This window comes from Nesoenas mayeri, assembly GCF_963082525.1.
Source record: "Nesoenas mayeri genome assembly, chromosome: 1".
NCBI lineage: Eukaryota > Metazoa > Chordata > Aves > Columbiformes > Columbidae > Nesoenas > Nesoenas mayeri.
The window spans coordinates 34,415,999-34,436,054 of NC_137541.1; the positions used below are offsets into that span (position 1 = coordinate 34,415,999).

Genomic DNA, 20,056 nt, shown 5'->3' on the forward strand with positions numbered 1-20,056 from the left:
CCTTTTCTCTCTTTCCCTCTTTTATTCAGTGATTCTTATTTACACAATTAAGTTCAAATATGCTGAGACATGTATATAATAATTATAATATAATATATAATGTTGCATATCAGGTATTTTAAATATGTGCTCTTACCCTATTTCTCTCCTATTATTATTTAGTAGACACGTGCAACTCTTATTATAGTAAGCTATGTTCTTGTTCACTTCTTATATAAATGGGATTTATGCAGGAGAACTAGAAGGAGCTTAGGAGAAAATCCTTGTGCACTGTCTGACTCAGGGTATGGAAAGGCTGAGCAAGCTCTCTGTGTCTGAGAGAGACAAGGGAGATGGATGACTTCACTCAGGACCCGCTCCAGTTGGCATTCCCCTGCTGCTTCCCTGGGCGAATGGCAGGCAGTACTCCTCACCCACTGCTTGCCTATAAAAGCACAGGCATGAGCAGTGCTCCCGCTAGCTGTGAGCACATGATGGAATTCACATGACTGACTAAAACCACCGGTGGTGACCTTCATTTACTCAAGTGCTGCCTGTTCACCGTTTTTTCTTTTGTTCCAGTTTGACACCGTGTCCTTCACATGAATATCATCACTCATGTCTGTTTTTTATGTTTTCTATCATATTTCTTTATATTCTTCACAGAATGAATGCTTCTTTCCTTTTGGTGCAAACATGTATTAATTATTTTTTTCTCCTTTTCACCTTTTATTAACTGGAGCTAAAATTGTCTATCATGATCATAAAGGAACATCAGGGAAGCTATTATTAACTCTACTCTGTGGGATAAACAGGAGGTGTGAGATACAGTGATCCAGACTCTACTTTGTGGCAATGCAATATCTAGTGTATGTTAACAGACAGCCTTTTACTGCACAGTGTTACAAGCTGGCCATGCAGTGGGCTTTGCAGCATCTTGCTTCTTGGCTGTGGCATAGAAGCAGCCAATGCCCCTCTGCTCGTCTCCCTAATGCCATGTTAGTTTACTATAAAGCTTTTGAAAGGAAGAAAGCACTGAACTATGATCTTTCCAAAGCACTAATCCTTCAGTGACATTCCAGAACCTTCAGCATTCTTCTGACTAATATGGCCACAGTGATTTTTCAAAGTGGCTGTATATTATTTTTAGGAAAATGAGTTCTTGCTCGATAAATTGATAATCCCTTTCAGTTTTTAAGGAGAGCAATGCCTTGAAGTTGTGTGGCATTACTAAAATTTATACTAGAAATAGAAGTGTTGTCATATGAATATGAAATATGAAAACAAATATGCTCAAACCTTTGAAGTGTAAGAAAACAATAGTCAACCTTTTTTTTAGGAAATAACCAAAAGTTTTCTCAGATGAACACAACAACAGCTTTCGGGGACAGATAGCAAACTGTGTTGTTTACTGTCACTCAGTTCACACGCAGTTTTGCTCTTTATGCCAATTTGATATTTTGTGCTTTTGAAGGCAATCGACCATTACAATGTCTATTATAAGTTACAAGTTCATCACCTACTGAGATAGTATTCCTTCTAATGGGTCCTGATTTGACAAAAAACCCTTGGCATTTAACTACTTTGCCGAAGTTGAGTCTCAGCAACTAGAATTGCCTCTAGCCCAACTACTTCTAGAGGCAGGCCTAGCTTTTCCTCACTGATGTATGTCTGTGGACTAATATTAAATTGAGACTAGGATAAGCAGAAACAAAGTACATGCCAGGGGTTCTTTCTGGACATGCATAGAGAAAAATATTTATGTGCACTGTAGACAGAGCAACAGATCTATTGCTGCCAGCAGCAAATCTGTATTATATGGTGCAGTAGCCAAACTACCTGGGCTTTTCCAACCTTGCGTAGAAGACAGATCTTTTAGTGGTTGATTTTGCTGCCCCTCCAGAGGTCTGTCAATATAGGACAATATCTGCAATCAGCATCAGTAAAGTGAAGAATCAGAAATACAGTCGGTTTCTATCACAGCTCTAGTCTAGTGCTAGGTAATCTTAAAAGCAACACTTCGATAGTTTTGTGGCGTATATTGCATGCAGTGCTATATGATGTTTACCCTGAAAATACTCCAGGCACTATCCCAAGAGATTAATATAAGCTGACACAGTTCATTTTTTAGTTTTTGTTAAGGTAATCATATCACTCTCAGTGCTAATGCAGTTTGCTACGAGAAATTGGAATATGCCGTAAGTGACATGGAAGAAATCACATAGAAATTCGCTGGCAGTTATGCATAAGCATAACAGCAGCCTACACCGTGTTATCATCCACAGCTTTTGATACTGTTATGACAGGAGACCAATCAAGAGTAATAAGTTGCCTAAATGCCCAAGAAAGAAACAGGGAGGAAGAAGGAATTTTCATTTCATGCTGTCTGTGTAGGCTGGATTACACAGAACAAAATACAGTGGACTCCAGCTCTTTGTTTAATAATAAGGGGTTTTTATGGTGGAAAAAATCTCAGAATTGCAAAATGGATTCTTGCTACTACATATTTTGTAAAATGGTTACGCAGAATGTAGAAATATTAAGTTTTTAGGTATCAGGATAATAACGACAGTATAAAAAGTATTTCAGGCCTTAGAAGTTTTATGCGAATTACCTATAATTTCTTGAGCTACCTGAATGTCTTGGTTGCACCTCTCAGAACCTCTCTAAGATATCATTCTGGTGGCATCTATTATAGTAAATTCTAAATTAGAGAATAGCTGTGGAAAGTTTGTGAGGTTATTAGTGAAAGACTTCCTGATGTCTTCTAGCATGAAAATAGACAAAAAATAGTACTATCAAGATCCACCTTGTTCCTTCAAGTAATATCAGCATTAATTGATATGAAGATGAAAATTACAAAAATAAGAGTTCAATATGGAATTGTAATATTTTGTATTTATTTTATGGATACACAAGGAATTTTAAATCCCTGCTTGGGATCTGTTCTTTAGATATTCTCATGAGATAAGCAAGAGAGACCAACAATGGTAAAAATTGGATAATGACAGCATATGATAAAAAAGTGTGTAATAAATTCTTTGCTGTCATTGCAGATGATTTTGCTGAGGTACCAGTAAATCTTGATAGCAAAATGGCATTTAGTGATAATTTATTATAACTTTTTCCCATAGCTTCCTATAAGTCACTTTCCCATTTTTTTTCTCCATTTCATTCCTATGCTAGGTCCACACTGCACATATAGCTACATAAATTAACGTGCACAAACACATCATTTTCCAGTAAATGACTAATTGCAAATGCAACTTCAGTGACTGAGATCAGTGATTTGTGGTAGTCACCACATGCTAAACAGGATATTGCAAATATTCTTGCTACATCTTTTTTTTTTTTTTTTTTTTTTTTCAGAAAAGATTTTGCATCTATAATCAGGTACTCACACTTTGTGGTCCCATGAAAGCAGGAAATTGGTCTCTGCTCTGAGGATTCTTTATAATTCCTGCAGATGATTATTGAATACTGTAGTTTGATAAAGGAAAACTGTTTGAAACTGTCTTTCTTCTCTTCTTTTTCAGCCTAGTTAAAGAAGAGATAGAGACCAAAAATGCCACCAGCAATAGGAGCGCCACAGTACCCACCTCCAGATGGAGGCTGGGGATGGGTTGTGGTCTTTGGGGCTTTTATCTCCATTGGATTTTCCTATGCATTCCCCAAAGCCATCACAGTATTCTTCAAAGAAATACAAGAAATCTTCCACACATCATATAGTGAGATAGCTTGGATATCATCAATAATGTTGGCTGTCATGTATGCAGGAGGTAAGACATTTGTGCAATTTGGAAATATAGTTTGGTGGTTCTTTTTCTGTGTTCTAAAAATGTTTAAAGTTAATTACTATGTGATCTTATCATTATTACCTAAAGAATTTACAAGGATACATGCTTTTTTTGTATCATACTTTATCAGAGACTACTGGTAGCCACATCATTATTAAAGTACTGTTTGCTTTCACTTTTAAAGCATTTTGTATTCTCTTCCTTTTTGTTTTCCCCTTAGGGCCTTTTGCTTGTTCCTTTACCAAATTCTATTTTGCAATTTTGCCCTAGATTCATATTTTCAGAGAGATACATTTTCTAACAAAGCAATGGCCAAGTAACTTTTCCTGGGCCTGGGGGTACATTTGTTCAATTTCCACTGCCTTGATGAGATCTCTCAGTAGAACAGATGATGGAGTTTAAACACAGAAATCTATTCCAACTATGAGGGTTTGTTAGTCAGGCATAGGTATTCCTCTGTAGACAGCGATTTCATATCTTGTCCATATTTGCCCTAAAATAAAAGTCTGCTTTCCATTTAGGCCAAGAGCCATGTTTCATACCCGCCATCTATATGACAGTTAGGATACAGTCTTATTCTTGGGACTGAAATGAACAGTGAACATAAATGCTCTCATATAATCTTTCTTTTGAGCAAGTAAGTAAAGAACAAGATAGACGAAGAAGGATTTTAAAGCATGAAGTCATGTTTAAGTACTGTCAAACCTGTTTTGGTAGGTTTTGGTCTATCAACTTCAAAGACCAGCTCTTAAATTCTACTCAATTTCATCATTCTTTCAGAATATTTTTTTTTAAGTATTGGTGGGAGCTAGACAATATTTAGGCAGAACACTTTTTCAGGCAGTCGAGAGGTTATTTTGGCAATAGATCTGGCATTGCCCTTTCTTCAGATGTGGTGAGGTGACCACTTGGAACATCTCAGACTGTTTGCAATGATGGAGCAGTTATATGCATACATATATGTGTCTGTGTATGTATGTATACATATGTATAAATGTATATACATAGAAACTGAAAACATTATGCCAAGAGCACACTGAAATTCAGTATCTTTAAACAATGAAGAGCATCACTCCAATACTTTTCAGAGGTTGTATCTGTGTAATAATAAAGTCCAGTATTGTCTGGTATTATCCATTAAACCTATTGAAGGAAGCATGAAGTCTCATTTTTAACACGGTAACTCTTTATCTCTGATTTCAACCTCCCTGAAGTTTTGACACCCAAATAACCCTAGCTCCTTCAGCAGTCAGGGAAAAGAGTGGAACTACAGAGAGTAGTGCCTACAGAGTGGAATTCAGGCTACTTAGGTTGCTCTCTCTAAGTACTTGCCTTTCCCTTCTGACTGTGAAAACAAACCTGCAGTAAGCATAGCATTAGCTTAAGCACCTCAGGTAAATACTCTTCAGTTAATGGGATGGAAAATGGATCCTTTTTTTAAGAATGTTGGCAGAGAGACCTTATAAAGATGTCTTGACATGGGATGTCACTATCAACAAAAGCTTGCTCTTCATGTATTTTGATGCCATTTATTCATATACTAGTAGAGAATCACAAAGTGAATCACCGAAATTCACTGGGGGAATTTGAACTACTTGAGCTTGAACTACTGCACTCAAGAGTGGAGTAAATGAGCAGATATGTCCTGTCACATTTGGATCCCCTCTAAGGTAGCTGCTTCTTAAGGATGCATCAGCACTTGCACTGTGGAGGTACACAGGTAAGTGCACCTGAACAAGTGCAGGGCCCAAGTGCTGAAACAAGAATGTAGGTGTGGAAAACCCAGAGCTTGTTTCTGTTTTCCCTGTGCTGTGACTTTTGACCTAGACTGTTTTTCACCATGTTTTCTAACTGGAGATAAATATTCTAAGGGCAGATTTGCTTTATAGCACAGGTGCTGTTCTTTTGTTTTGATCTTTGAATAACATTTAATTTATGCTGTTCAGTGTTCTTCCAAGTTTTATTAACAATACAGATGAAAATCACAGGACGTTTAGCTGTAGTCATTTTTATCTGTGAGATTCAATGTGCACCACTTCTAATGTAAAATATAAAGCATTCAGTAATACTACCTTTTCACTAATACTTATTTTACTGTTCTGAGTGCCAGCATAGTAACTTCACCTGTACATTGACATTAAAAATTACAAAATAGCTTACTATTTGTTCTGCTAACACCTACTCCAGTCACTGTGAATATTAACAGCACAGGAGCAGTAGGCTAAGCTGTTTGAATATCTTGTTATAGACTCATGGTCTTAAAATGTTGAGAACAACAACCCTGCCTGATGTAAACACTCTTTGAAGCCATAGGTTCTCTAGAACCACTTCCTAAAACATAGGCTATTTAGACAATCACTGGCAGCATATGAAATAGCAATCAGGAAAAACATTTCTGAAGGAAATCACTCCATTGTTTTTACTGTCTGAATGTGGTTTGATTCCTTAGCATTTGATGTGCTGTAAAGCGAAATACATGTTCAGACCATGAGTACAAGGTGTCTTGTTTACTATGAAGTGTGACACGTACCTTTGTAATGAACACTGTTCATCATACTACTAATTAAAGTAACCTGAAAACATCTAAGATCTGTCATCCTCATTAGAGATTAGCATTCAACCTATTAATCATCACAGTGGGGTCAGTGAATAAGTTAGAGTCTGTGCAGATGCTCTTTGCTTTGGAGGCTGCAGCCTCTTGCAGTAATTAGCTGGCATCTGTGTTCCAGTAACAAGGTATTAACTTACCTTTCAATGTCTGAGAAAAAAAAAGAAAAAAAGAAACTAATAAAAGGCATCTAGTAAGGAGCTAAAAGAATGTTAATTATGTTTATCACTTACTTCATACTTAGAATAAATGGTATTAAATTATAGCGGACCATCTGGCAATCCATATGGTCTCCTGCAGTCCTGGTTCATTCCAGCAAATAGGTCAAGCACAGCATTCACCCCATTAGGAAAGCACTAAGCAGAGGTGACAAATCTGATAAATCAAATCAATATGAAACACTTTTCCTCTCTCAATCTGGTATACTATGCACTTTGATACTGTTTTTTGTTGGGTTTGTTTGTTTGTTTTCTTAAGCTCTCTCTTCCCCCACCCCCATCTCCTGGACATTTGTTAGAGTTTACTGAAAGACCATCCCAAAAAGCAAGATCCTGTGATGTGATCAAGGTTAGAGGTATTGCACAGCCTCTACTGTTCAGCCTGTGCTTGAAAAAAGCATCCTCTGGAGAAGAGCGATAGTTCAGTCTCCATGGCAACTCCTTCTTCTGCCACTCTTGAGCAGAGACTGTCAATTGAATTAAATTAAGGGTGATGGTTTTGTGATGGAGTCCTACACCCAAGGGACTGTGACTGAGATCTCCAAACTTTTGTTACTGGAGGGCAGAAGCTGGGGTGAAATAGAATTAGGTAAGTTATCCAGATAGAGCAACCTGTGTTGCTGTATGACTATGAATACACATATATAAAATGTGTGTGCATGTATATATTCTTATATTTACAAACTATATATGTATTCATATATGTATACATACTTACAAAACCATATGTGTGCTCTAACACATACGAGTATTAAGGAATTCAAGAAAAAGTTAATATACATATGACCTCAATTTTCTCAGCTCATTTTACTCTCTTTCAAAAATTCACCCCTCACTTTGCACAGCACTAACCAGCCAAAGGTGATTAGAGAGCTTTTTATCAGCTCTATCTGTTTCCAGTAAAAATGTTTTCATTGCTTTCAGTGTAGGTTAATAGGAGTCTTAGTGGCTGCTATGAAAACCATGTGACAGGTCCGGTGATTTCAGACACAGCTGACCTTGAGTTTTAGATTTCCTAAGGGAAAAAGCAGTTGGTTTACTCACTTGTCTATTACTCTTTTTCTGTCATTTTTCCAAGGACAGTTTCAGTTTGGGGTCTTGATTGTTGTTGTGTTTTGCTTTGTTTTGTTTTGCTTTGATTTTTAATAACTTTTGGGGAGTGACATTGGGATATAGAGATTAGCTTGAGAGCTGATAAATCCTTCAAGCCATACCCACATGTGAAATGTGAGACAGTCTTGCCAGTCTGAAGTTCAAAAAAGAAAGGTCCATTTAAATTCTAGGTTATGTTTCTAAGTAAATAATTTAAAAAGCACATTTGGACCCCTTTTGAAGAAAGATGCTGTTTAAATACAGTGATGTTCTTTACTATTTTTCGAAACATGCTAATAACTAAAAAATGCAACATGTAATAACTTGCTGTCTCTTTGCTATTTCTTAAATTATTCAAGTTTGAAGTTAAATATTTCCAAATAGTAGCAAACACTTAAAGGACTTTTAAGGTGACAACAAAAAAGTAACCTATAGACAAGTTCTCATTTTGACTTTGTCAAATATTAATTTGGAAAATAACATATCATATGGTATGTTCAAAATATTTGTGATTTTTATCTCAGTGGGTGTTTTGGTGATATTGCTGTGAAGGTGAAATGGCGTGCACAGTGGAGATGACAGTTGCGAAATCCATGTAACACAAACAACAGATGGTTATAGCTTTTTACTTTTGGACAGGACCTGGGCTCCTACACTTTTCTTCCTCCCTGGTAATAGTTTCTTATTTTGGTTTTACAAGTACTGGCACAAGGAATTCAGTGGCCATGGATAAGGAGATTGAGAAGCTTTCTTAAATTGACCTATGTCCTTTGTTGTCAGGGACAAGTGTTTTTCGCCATCAGAATATGCAAAGCATTGAATTTTAATAACCTCATTTCGAGTGTCCTTGAAAGCAGAACTTATCAACTTACTGAATGCCTCATGGCCTTGAGGGATTACTTCACATTTAGCCTAAAATACATGAAAACATCTATGTCAAGTTAATTTGAGACTCACAGATAAAGGACAAGAAGTAATATTGAGGTGACGCAAGAACAGAGCATTTTGAATCTTACTAGCAAATGGAGATAAGTACAAAAAAGAGGTATCAAAAGTAAAACAAACAAACAAACAAACAAACAAACAGTAGTTCAGTTTTTAAAATAAGACCTGAATGATAAGGAAGCCTGATAAAGCCTTGGAAGGGTAGTGCAGCCATTTTTTGCATATCTTGGAAGGCTTTGATTTTTAGTAAGACTGTACCTTGCAGGGCAGTGTTCTGCAGTAGCAATGGCTGTTTTAAAGAGGCCTTCCCTAACGTTTAGAAAACACTCTTTAAAGTGGTCATGGGAAGAAAGATTTTAAAAAGCAGATCTGTTCTAGATGATTTTATACTTTTTTTTTTTTTTTTTTCCCAAACAGATTTATCATCCTATCTACAGGAACAACCTGTTTTTTTACTTTGCAACTTGTTATGTTTAGCTGAACGGATGAGATCTAATTGTAAAATATTTAATGACTTTTGGGGATCCAATTTTGTCAAATTTTCATGAACTATAGTTTGTACTGGGATCTGTTAAGCCACTCAAGAAGCCAGTCTCAAAGTTAAGGACATGCTCCCACTGAGAAAAATAAGGGTTTTTTGTCATTTACTCTATGCTTATGTTAATTTTGAATAACTGTCAGAAAGACATTATGTGACAAAGAATTCTCACTTTGTTTCTACCAAGCTCTTCCAGTATCCAAACCATAGGTTATTAATAATGATTTCATGCATATCATAGAAATATTTGTGCTAACCTTAATTTGATTAACTCAAGCCCTTTACTAAAACAGTTCTAATTTACATACAAGTAGGTAGTGTAGACTACATGATGAATGTTAGTTAAGAACTTTTTTCCTATTTAAGGCTCTGTATTTGTCTTGATCTTCATTTGGGTTTGTAGGCAGGAATTTCTGTAAGTACAGTAATCAATATTGACAGCTTTTTTATCTGCAAAGAAGATTCTTTTTTTTTTCTCCCACTTAGTTTCAAGTAAAGGGTCAAAGTCAAACAAAAATAAATAGCATGCCTCATAAAATAAGTTTTCTAAGGGACTAAAACTTTGGGTTTGTTTAAGAAAGATAACAAGGGACAAACTTCGGCCTTTGATATGTTCATTGAGCTTGTAAAACTTTGACGAAGGAGTGCTGATTTTGTGTGTACTAATAATGTTGGATTAGTTCCTGTAGAGTTTTTCATATCACTGGATCATACAATGGCTGTATTTGTGATGTGTATCGCATAATTCAAAGGTAGTGAAACAATGGTCTAGTACAACTGGGAATTAGGAGATATTTAAGTAGATACCAGAGAAGTACTGTGGGGAAGGAAAGGTCTATCTACTCAAGCTGTGTATACCATTGTAGTCACACCAGCACTTCAAATGAAATAATAAACCCAGCACTTTACAAAGAACTTATTATAGAAATTTACTCGTCCATTGTTTTGGAATGTCTAAGAACTATTCCTTTGTTTGTTTTGAAGGGTATATTTAAGGGAAACAGAGTTGTACTGATATATTTAGAAGATATTCTAAGCCAATATCAAATGGCAACAGCAGAGATTTTTGCTGTGATTTATAAAGATAGGTAGATTTGTAGTCATCAATAGAGGTAAGTGGACCAGGGTCTTAGTGACAGGCTTATGCTGATGCCAGAAAACCTACAGGAATCAAAGAATGAGGTGGTTCTAAATTGTCTTTTATAATTACTTCAGTCTTTTAACTGATTAACTGATTTTGAAGATTTTTGCAGAGATCGCATACAACATATGTATCATATGAAGAATTTTTGATAAATCAGAACCTTTTCATCTAACAGTGATATTCTATCAAGATTATATACATCAAAGAGCACAAGCAACTGCAGCTTTAGTAGTTAATGTATGTTGATGCATATAAGCAAAAGAAAAGCTTACCTTTCTTTTCCACTAATTTTGGCAAGGTTTTTTTAATGGTCAAATGTTTTTTTTCACTGCAATTTTACCTTTCTTTTGTTTGTTTGAATATATACTATGACTAGACAACCAAATGAAAGAATGTAATTTAAATAGGAGACTCTATTGTGAAATAAGATGTTGATTTCCTCATCTAGTTTAAACACTTCTCACAACACTTTCCCACTGATAATGGAAATGTGCTATGTTTGGTTTTCTACTTGTACTGCTTTAAAACACTTATCGTTAAGTACTTTGACTTTTAGAAAACTTTGAAGGAAGTAGTACTACCCTTACAGCTTTTTAACAATAGTAACTAGAGATTATATGGACAAGATTAATGTCTTTCATATTCCTCAGCACAGGCAACTACATCTGATCCAGTTGTCAGACAATAAAAATGGGAATTTCTGATTCATCCCTTCCTATGTTAAGTGTCCAAAACACGTCAAATGAATGATGTTTCAGAAAGACTTCTCTGTTTTGTGAATGCTAAAGGAATCTAGAGGAAGAGTTCAGATGTCCATTTTGCACAAACATACTAATATTTTATAGGGAGACCCTGAAATCTAAGAATGCTTCCTTTTAGAGATATGCACCCATGGTTGGTGGTTTTGAGCTATTCTGATTAAGGTTTGATTTTCTTCTTTAATCTTCCTCTTGTATGCTGCACAAATTATAATTCTCCTATATTTCAGTGTCACTGACTCAGTTATACTAGGTTTGATACTGCTAAAAATACGTGGTAATTTAAAGATTACCTATTAGCTTGTAAATCTTCTCTAATCGTGCAATGACTTTCATTGTATCCATAATTCCCTTTCTTCCATCACTAGGTAAGAAAAAAACACAACCAGGAGAATAGCTGGTTTGTCTAATAATTGACCAAGTTCACATTCTTTTGTAGCTGATTATAAGCTGATAAGAATCTATGGATCTGTTATATTTACTTCTGTTGGGTGAATGATTTGAAAACTGAATACACTTAATCCTCTTTGTAACAAGATCCCCAAATGCTTCCCTATCAGTATCAGCTGGCAGAGCCAATTTTGTCATGGTATAAACCTTACTCATACTCCTTCTGTGGAGGACTCTGTTTTTCCAGGAACAGGATTTACTTTGCTGATTTTTTTTCTCCTTTTAAAAAGAATAAACTTCTCTGTCCCACGCATGCTGCTTCCAGATTTGCAGATATATTCTAGTTTTTATCTTGTTGTTATTTTCTACATAGTAGTATATAACTTAATGTCAGGACTTTCAAAGGACTGCGATAGCTTAGGGTAGGACTGGCACAAGTAAAGGTGGTGGCTGTCCTGTTTGACCTTTCCTAGAAGGGGGAGTAATCTTGTGTCCTTGGAAGTCAAAATTCACTCAGAAAAGCTTCAAGAGCAGTTCGGTTCTAAATTGTTTGAATTATTGACGTATACCCAAATGACTGAATTAATCCCTCCTTACTGTGATGGTGCTAACTTTGAGTTTGTGTAATTAAGTAGCTGAATCTGTTGTTATTTGCCTAATCAGAATAGCTGTAATTTCCAGAGCAGCAAATAAAAAAAGTGCAGGAGGTTTTACTTCTGTATATGCTACTTAAAGTCTGTCTTTGCAGGAACTATTCAGTCCATAAGAGACCATAAATGTTACTATGAAACACTTGATTAAGGAATATAAGGTTTTAAAGCTGGTGCAAAGGGGCATGACATTACTTCTGGTGAAATAAGATTTTTTAATTTAGTTACTTAGTTACTTAATTAGTTTACATGGGCATCTGCAGAGCAAAAACAGTAAAATAAAAGAATTAAAGTAAAATAGCTACATTATTGATAAAGAAGTCATGTGCTACATATAGTGAATCTGCAGGTCATCTTTGAATTTATAGCCAAATGTTCTAGAGTCACGCTTTGGCTAGTGACGCTGGAAGAAAGAAAAGAATAAAGTAAAACTTATAAGAGATTAATCAATATGCATAGTGATGAACGACAGTTTTCACTGATGATGTTATGCTCTTTTCAGAGCCATGTGAAATAACTGCCTGGGACTCTGTTCCAAGTATGGGTACCATGGTGCTAATCCTGCAATATGTGCTAAATTTTAAATACCTTAGTGATCTCCTACAGTTCAAAGTTAAAATACATTTTTAACCCGCTTCAAGACAACATATAAACATGTTTATATATTTATGCAAATATGTTTATCCATAAGAGTTTGTAACATCAAGATTTCTTGACAGTGTACTTTCAATGACTTAAGTGCTCCCAGAGGCACTCATTAAAATCTCATTTTTATTTATGTCAACCTTAAAAAGACATCCATAAATGATTCATGTATTTTCTCCAAAATAAAATATAAATGAAATATAGGAGATTAGTTTTGAGGATTTACAGAATTTGTGCAAAACTGGTGATTTTCACTTTATTAAACTAATCATTTGATTAAACTCCTGACTTATTTGGCAGTAAGCTTATCTCTGTTTCATAAATAAAAAGCAAAAATGTAAGAACACAGCACAATTTCACCTAAAGTATGAGTCTCCAAACTTCAATTTTAATTTATTGGATTTTGTAGAGTTCCAGTGCTGAAAAGTGCACTGAGGAGTGAAGAATCAGGCACTGTGACAGCAAGGATCATTCTGATTATTCATTGAAGCAACAAACTATTTAGCAAAACACTTTCAGGTAATGACCTGAAATTGTATGATTGTCGTGTGAGAAGAGAATTTAGTCAACATCAGAGATGGTTATAAGAGGCTGATGACCTGAATAATCAGGTTTGATTAACACATTTTTATTGTCATAAGAAGTTAGAGAAAATTAAAAAAAAAAAAAAAAAAAGTGACCAAAAAAACTTACAAACACCTTGCTTCTATGGGCTAGACTTGCAGAAGGACTACACATCCCAAAATGGGATGGGGAAATTAATCTTAGCGCGAGGCCCAATGTGCATTATGTGACTATGTATATAATGAACAGCAACGTGGTCCAGCAATTGGGCTTATACTAAATTAAAAACTGTAGAGTTGCAATTTTTTTAAAACAGTTTGGTACACCTGCTACACCACTGGGACACCCACAAGTCTATGGGGCCAGATGGGATACACCCAAGGGTGCTGAAAGAGCTGGCGGTCATGGAACAGATCATCCTGAGTGGCATCGCATGGCACATAGAAGAAAACCATGCGATCAGGCCCAGTCAACCTGGGTTTATAAAAGGCAAGTCGTGTTTGACCAACCTGACCTCCTTCTATGACAAGGTGACCCACCTAGTAGATGAGGGAAAGGCTTTGGATGTTGTGTTAGACTTCAGTAAAGCCTTTGACACCATATCCCACAGCATTTTCCTGGAGAAGCTGGCAGCTCATGGCCTGGATGGGTGTACTCTGCGAGGGAAAAAGAACTGGCTGGATGGCTGGGCCCAAAGAGTTGTGGTGAACAGAGCCAAATCCAGTTGGCAGCTGGTCACAAGTGGTGTTCACCAGGGCTCAGTGTTGGGTCAGTTCTGTTTAATCTCTTTATCAATAATCTAGATGAGAGGATTGAGTGCACCCTTAGTAAGTTTGCAGATGACACCAAATTGGGTGGGAGTGTTGATCTGGTAGGAGGAAAGGATCGCCATACAGAGAGATCTGGACTGGCTGGATCATTGTGCTGAGGCCAATTGTGTGAGGTTTAACAAGGCCAAGTGCCATGTCCTGCACTTGGGTCACAACAACCCCAGGCAATGCTACAGGATTGCGGAAGAGTGGCTGGAAAGCTGCCTGGCAGAAAAGGACCTGGGGATGTTGATTGACAGCTGGCTGAATATGAGACAGCAGTGTGCCCAGGTGATCAAAAAGGTCAACAGCATCCTGGGTTGTATCAGGAATAGTGTGGCCAACAGGACTGGAGAAATGATCATACCACTGTACTCAGCACTGGTGAGGCCCCACCTTGAATAGTGTGTTCAGTTTTGGGCCCTTCATCGTAAGAAAGAAATTCAAGCACTAGAGAGAGTGTAGGGGAGAGTGATGAAGTTGGTGAGGGGCTGGAGCGCAAGCCTGATGAGGCGCAGTTGAGGGAACGGGGGCTGTTTAGCCTTGAGAAAGGGAGGCTGAGGGGAGAGCTTATCACTGTCTACAACTACCTGAAAAGAGGTTGTAGCATGGAGGGTGTTGGTTTCTTCTCCCAAGTAGCAAGTGATAGGACAAGAGGACATGGCCTCAAGTTGTGTCAGGGAAGGTTTAGTTTGGATGTTAGGAAAAATTCTTCACGGAAGGGGTTGTCAGACATTGAAACAGGCTACCCGGGAAAGTGGTGGAGTCACCATCCCTGGAGGTGTTTAAAAGACATTTAGATGATGCACTTAGGGACACGGTTTAGTGGTAGAGTTAGATTAGGTTATGGTTGGACTCGATGATTCTGAGGGTATTTTCCAACCAAAATAATTCTATGATTCTTTGATTGTATGATTCTATGGTAATGAAAGGCAATATAGTACCAGATGACCTGAAACAAAATGCAATTATTTTGAAAAGCTAAGAGGAAGAATTAGATCATGGGAATACTGGGTAGTTATATTTCTAATTTGTTTATTTGTATGACAGAAGACATTTAGATACTTTAGAGTGATTTATTTGAAGAGTTTTAATTGAACTGAACATTCTGAGACTTGAAACTTTTATTTCAGTTTGGGAATAAAATCAATGTTAAATCATAAGAGTGCTTCATGCAATGCTAGTTTTAATTTTATGTATTGTTCCTTTTAAATCAAATAGCATGCCACAAACATAGTCTATGTGGCAGTGATTTTCTTGTCTTTGAGACAGTGCCATAGATTTTACCTGTGCAAAGAGTGTGCAAGGTTATATAAATCATTGCCATTGTGATTTAGAAGGTTTTCATATTTACTTACTCAAATGTAAACAGTAACCTGAGTGCAAAGCACTTGACCCTATGTTCAGAGAAACAGAGCTGAAGTGGCATATGGGATTAAGACAAGAACAAATTCATATAATAGAATTTCTTCTGGATAATTTCTCCCGATGTTATAAAAAATTTACCTGACAGGTCTTCAGATATACATATTGCCTAGATCATTCAACTTTCTAACTAAATGCTTTTCAGTAGGATATATTAAAATTGACTCAAGAAACGTAGTTCCCCCTGTGGGAAGAAAATAATTCTTTCATTAGGAAACCTAAGTAATATTCTCCTCACAGGCATACATGTTAAGTCCTTGCAGAGGTGGTATATTTCATTGGATAGTTTTAATATGTTCTAGCCGAAGAATATCAACATAACTCCTTAGATGAAAGGTGGCTCCAGGAGTGTGTGTTGTATAAGCAGCATCAGTAACACAAATCATGAGAAGCCTAAATTTTAATGGGCACTAATTTATTTTGAATTTATGATGCATCATAATCATTAGAAGGAAGTTGCTTCATGTTACTTGGTGGAGAATAAATTTTTTGCCAGTGGTGGGTGGTTTTATTTCTTCACACCAGGTAAGAAAATGTATGGTTCAAAAGCCACACAAATATTATCTTGAAGTACAATAAGATGGCATTAGGTCACCAAGTCACTTCATGTTGCTTTTTGCAGCGGAGTTTAAATATTCTCTATATGTGTCATATATGTAAGCAAGTTTATATGTGTAATATATGTAAGCAAACCTGGTCTAGATCCACCCCCCCCTCCACTCTCTTATTATTAGAAGACCTTGTCCGTAGAGATGTATCCTCTGTTGCTACAAGGGAAATGGGTTGTAGAGAACATTATAGATGTTGTTTCCTACCTAGTTCAGGCAATACACAAAAGCCATGAAAACCTTAGCCTAGCTCCCTCATAATGTATTCCTTTTCCACTGTTGAAGTCCCAGGCTTCCTCTACTTATTTTTCATGATTCTTTCACATATTTTATGAAATATTGTTTTTGTAGGGGAAGGCATACTTTCCCCCTCATTGGAGGAAGTAATCATGTTTTGATTGACTATAGTCCATGGAAAGTGTATTTGTTGATCTAGTCCACAAAAGAAATAGCATGTGACTATACATAGGAAACTTTTAATATTTCGAAAGACTTATCAGGTAAAGCTCTCTCCATAGTAGACAGAAATCTAAAAGTGTCAACTTCATGACAAATTCAACTCTGATGACAAAAAATATGTGAGGTGGGTGCAGGAATGTGTAAAAATAAACTGACAGCTGCTCAGATAACGTAGATATAAAAACTAAATATGTGATTTCTCTTTCAGTTCTATTGGATAGACCGTTATTCTCAGGCATGTGTATTTTGCTGTGAAAGGCTAGGAAAAAAAGAATGAGAAGAGACTAGAACTCATTCTTAAATTATTGATCGGTCAGTAAATATTTTCCTGAAGATTACTATTTTTAAAATGCAACAAAATGTGGGGTGTCTTAAGTTTAAGTAAACTAGCAAATGTTCTGATCTGAACCTGTGGGACACTTCCAGAGTTCTGGACCTGTTGTCTCCAGAGTTTCATCTTCCTCTAAGGTGTAATAAAGGCTGCTTGTTCAGGCTCAGCTGAAATAAATGCACTGAAAGATGGAAAAAAAAATCACATAAATCTTGTTGCTATTATTGATCAAGAGGATAATCTTATGGTAACTTTTTTTTATTTGTCATTGTAGTTTTTTTTTTTTTTTTTTGTCATGTTTCTAGCTATTTAACAGCTTATATTACTTTCAGTCTTTTTGACATGGAAGACAGAATTTTCAATGTTACCTTTACATATCATTCTGTAATTAAAAAGTCTTTCACAATAGACATACCTCTTATGTTTTCTCTTGTCTGAAAACAGAAAAAAAAAATCTCCCCTCCCCTAAAGATCTCAGTCTCCTTTATGCAAAATACTGGGTGAAGTGCAAATTCTGTATCTGGTATGATCCAATTAATATGCTGCCATTACACTTACACTCTGAACACCTTAGGTGCCAAAACCTAAAGAGAATGCTCAGTTCCTCCTTCATATATATCTGAAACACAAATAAATTCCCTTGCCCTCCTTCTCTCCCTCTTCTTGTTATACCACGCTATATTTGGAACTAAATATTATTCAGATATATTTACCTTATGCAGTTCTTCAGACATGACCTAATTTACAGGCTCTGAAGGAACACAGGAAATTCCCATTCTTAAGATTCTAATTGTTACCACTGGAAATCTTCATATCCATTTTATTGGATATTATTAAAATACAATTACAATGAAAATAATGATAAAGCAATGTTTTAGAAAAAAACCTCTATAAAATACATTTTAAGCTTAATATTACGTAAGTGTTAAATAGAAAATGCATTTGGAAATAATCTGGCAATGTTATTGACAATGACCTAAATATGATGAATTTTCAGTACAAATTCCAAGTTATAAATACATCCAGATTTATACTTCTTGTTGCGTATATTCTAAATATGTATATGAAGTGATGATCACTTGATGACCACTTATGATCCATAATTCACAATAAGTGGTCCACAGAAACGTAGGTAGTAGACTGAGTATTTTCAATTTGGATTTTAATTATACAATGCAAAAATTGAGACCAGAAAGGAATATGATAAAGAAGCAACTAAGAAGAAGCATGCATCTTGTGCTTTCTCTGAAATTACATATTATTGCCTGTAAGAATATTCACAGAATCATTTCCAAGCTGAGTTAGGTATAATATTATTCTGGAGGAAAACTAACTGTAGGATGATGTGCAGGGAAAAATTGGATATTGTATGAACATTAATGTGATGGGCAATTTGTAGAGACAGAGAAATCCAAATGACATTATTAGTCTTATCTGAAGTTGGCTGAATTTTTCACAATGAACGCATTATCTGGAAAATGTACTGATTTGAGTTGTAGAGAATATACCCTACATTGATAAGAACTACTAAATAGCCTGTGTAAGGTCTTCTGAAAAAGTTTGTTTTGACTTTTGGTCTCTGTGATGTATGCTAGCCTTCCAAATGACAAAGTATTATTCTGCTTGCAGGAAAATTAGCCACAGATTTTAAAGATGGTTTGTAAAAATCATGAATGATAATAAGGAATAATAAATAGGAAGTAATGAGTAATTAACATTTATGAATATTTTGTTCACATGTGCACACACAGATTTGTGGAAAAAGTCATTACTCAAAGAGGAAGAAAGAAAAATGGGTAATATATGTAACTAGCCAATAACATGGTTTAGGAAAATATCTATTATGAATCAAAATAAATATTAATATTAGCAAGCACTGGTTTTGTTGTTGTTTGTTTTTCTTGCCAGCAATTAGTTCTGAGATTCACAATGTATTTCTAATTTTCAAGTTACTATAATTGTCATTGTGACAATGGTATACTGCACCTTTGTCTTTCTTTTCAGTTTTATGTTCTGCAACAATACAATCATCCTCCGTTTGTAACAGCCGAACTCGTTTGTCAAGTACTTTCTATTAACCGAGTGCATGTGTGTATGTCTGTGTGTGATACAACTAGTAGCCATACTGGATAGCTACGAAAGTAGACATACTAGACAGGATTTATTTTAGTCTGTTCAGAAACCTGATGCTACTTCCAGTGCTCAAACACAAATACTATCAAATTGAACTAAGTCAAAAGAATAAGCAACTACTGAGATTAATGGATAATACTTCAAGCATAAGACCTCTGGATAAAAAATACTAAATGTTTTAATGGGAGCATTTCTATAGTTAGAGTTGTGCCTCCTGGAATTCCAGGTGAAACCCTGAAAAGGATATAAATTTAATGGTTTATTATTAATACCTTCATATCAACTGTTGCTATAGAGAATTATTTGCTCATATTTATATATTTATATTATTATCTTTGCTGTGTTTCCAGAGAGGAAAATTTAGTAAGTCCATGTTTCATTTTTCTTTTGAAAGAGAGGAACCTTTTATGGCACAGGTTCATTGTACCTGTCAACAGTAATATTATTTAGGTGAAATCCCCAACTCATTTTTGGGTCTGAAAAGGTGTGTTAGATTCATGCAAGCACACAAAGTTCCAAGGAGTTAATTACGATTAAATACTAAGCTAGAAAAATTGTCTACTTCTGCAGGAAACTTTCAGTAGTATTTCCAAGTACCTTCTATTTGTCACTGAATTTTCTAATGTTTCTGTTGATACACTATATGACATTTATGACTTAAGTTACAAGCTGGTTGCATAGTTGTTTCTGAGAAGAAAAGAACAGTTTTCTGAGAAGATTGTTTGCAATTCACATATCATGCCTGATGCTATTTCCGGCTATCCCAATTACAGAAGCATGCAGGACACTTTGTGAAATATGCACTTGATGTTAAAATATCTCTATTTATATGCATCTCTCTTACAGGCGCTTTGGTTCCACCTCATCATTAGCTTGTTCCCTCCCTTCTTCTTTCTTGGTTCTTGCCTTTTTCCAAGTTGAAAGACTATTTTTTTCAAATATATATACATGGGCTTCACTCAG

The 20,056-nt window shown here is 35.8% G+C and overlaps 1 protein-coding gene across 1 annotated transcript in view; it reads left to right on the forward strand.

The window, feature by feature from the left end:
• Positions 1-3,544: 3,544 nt before the first annotated feature.
• Positions 3,545-20,056, forward strand: part of SLC16A7 (solute carrier family 16 member 7) — a gene marked incomplete at both ends in the record, with an annotated part of 29,173 nt that continues 12,661 nt past the window's right edge. The window contains one exon of the mRNA XM_080360669.1: positions 3,545-3,758. Within this exon, the coding sequence (XP_080216795.1) occupies positions 3,545-3,758 (214 nt within the window). The remainder of the gene's footprint in view (positions 3,759-20,056) is intronic.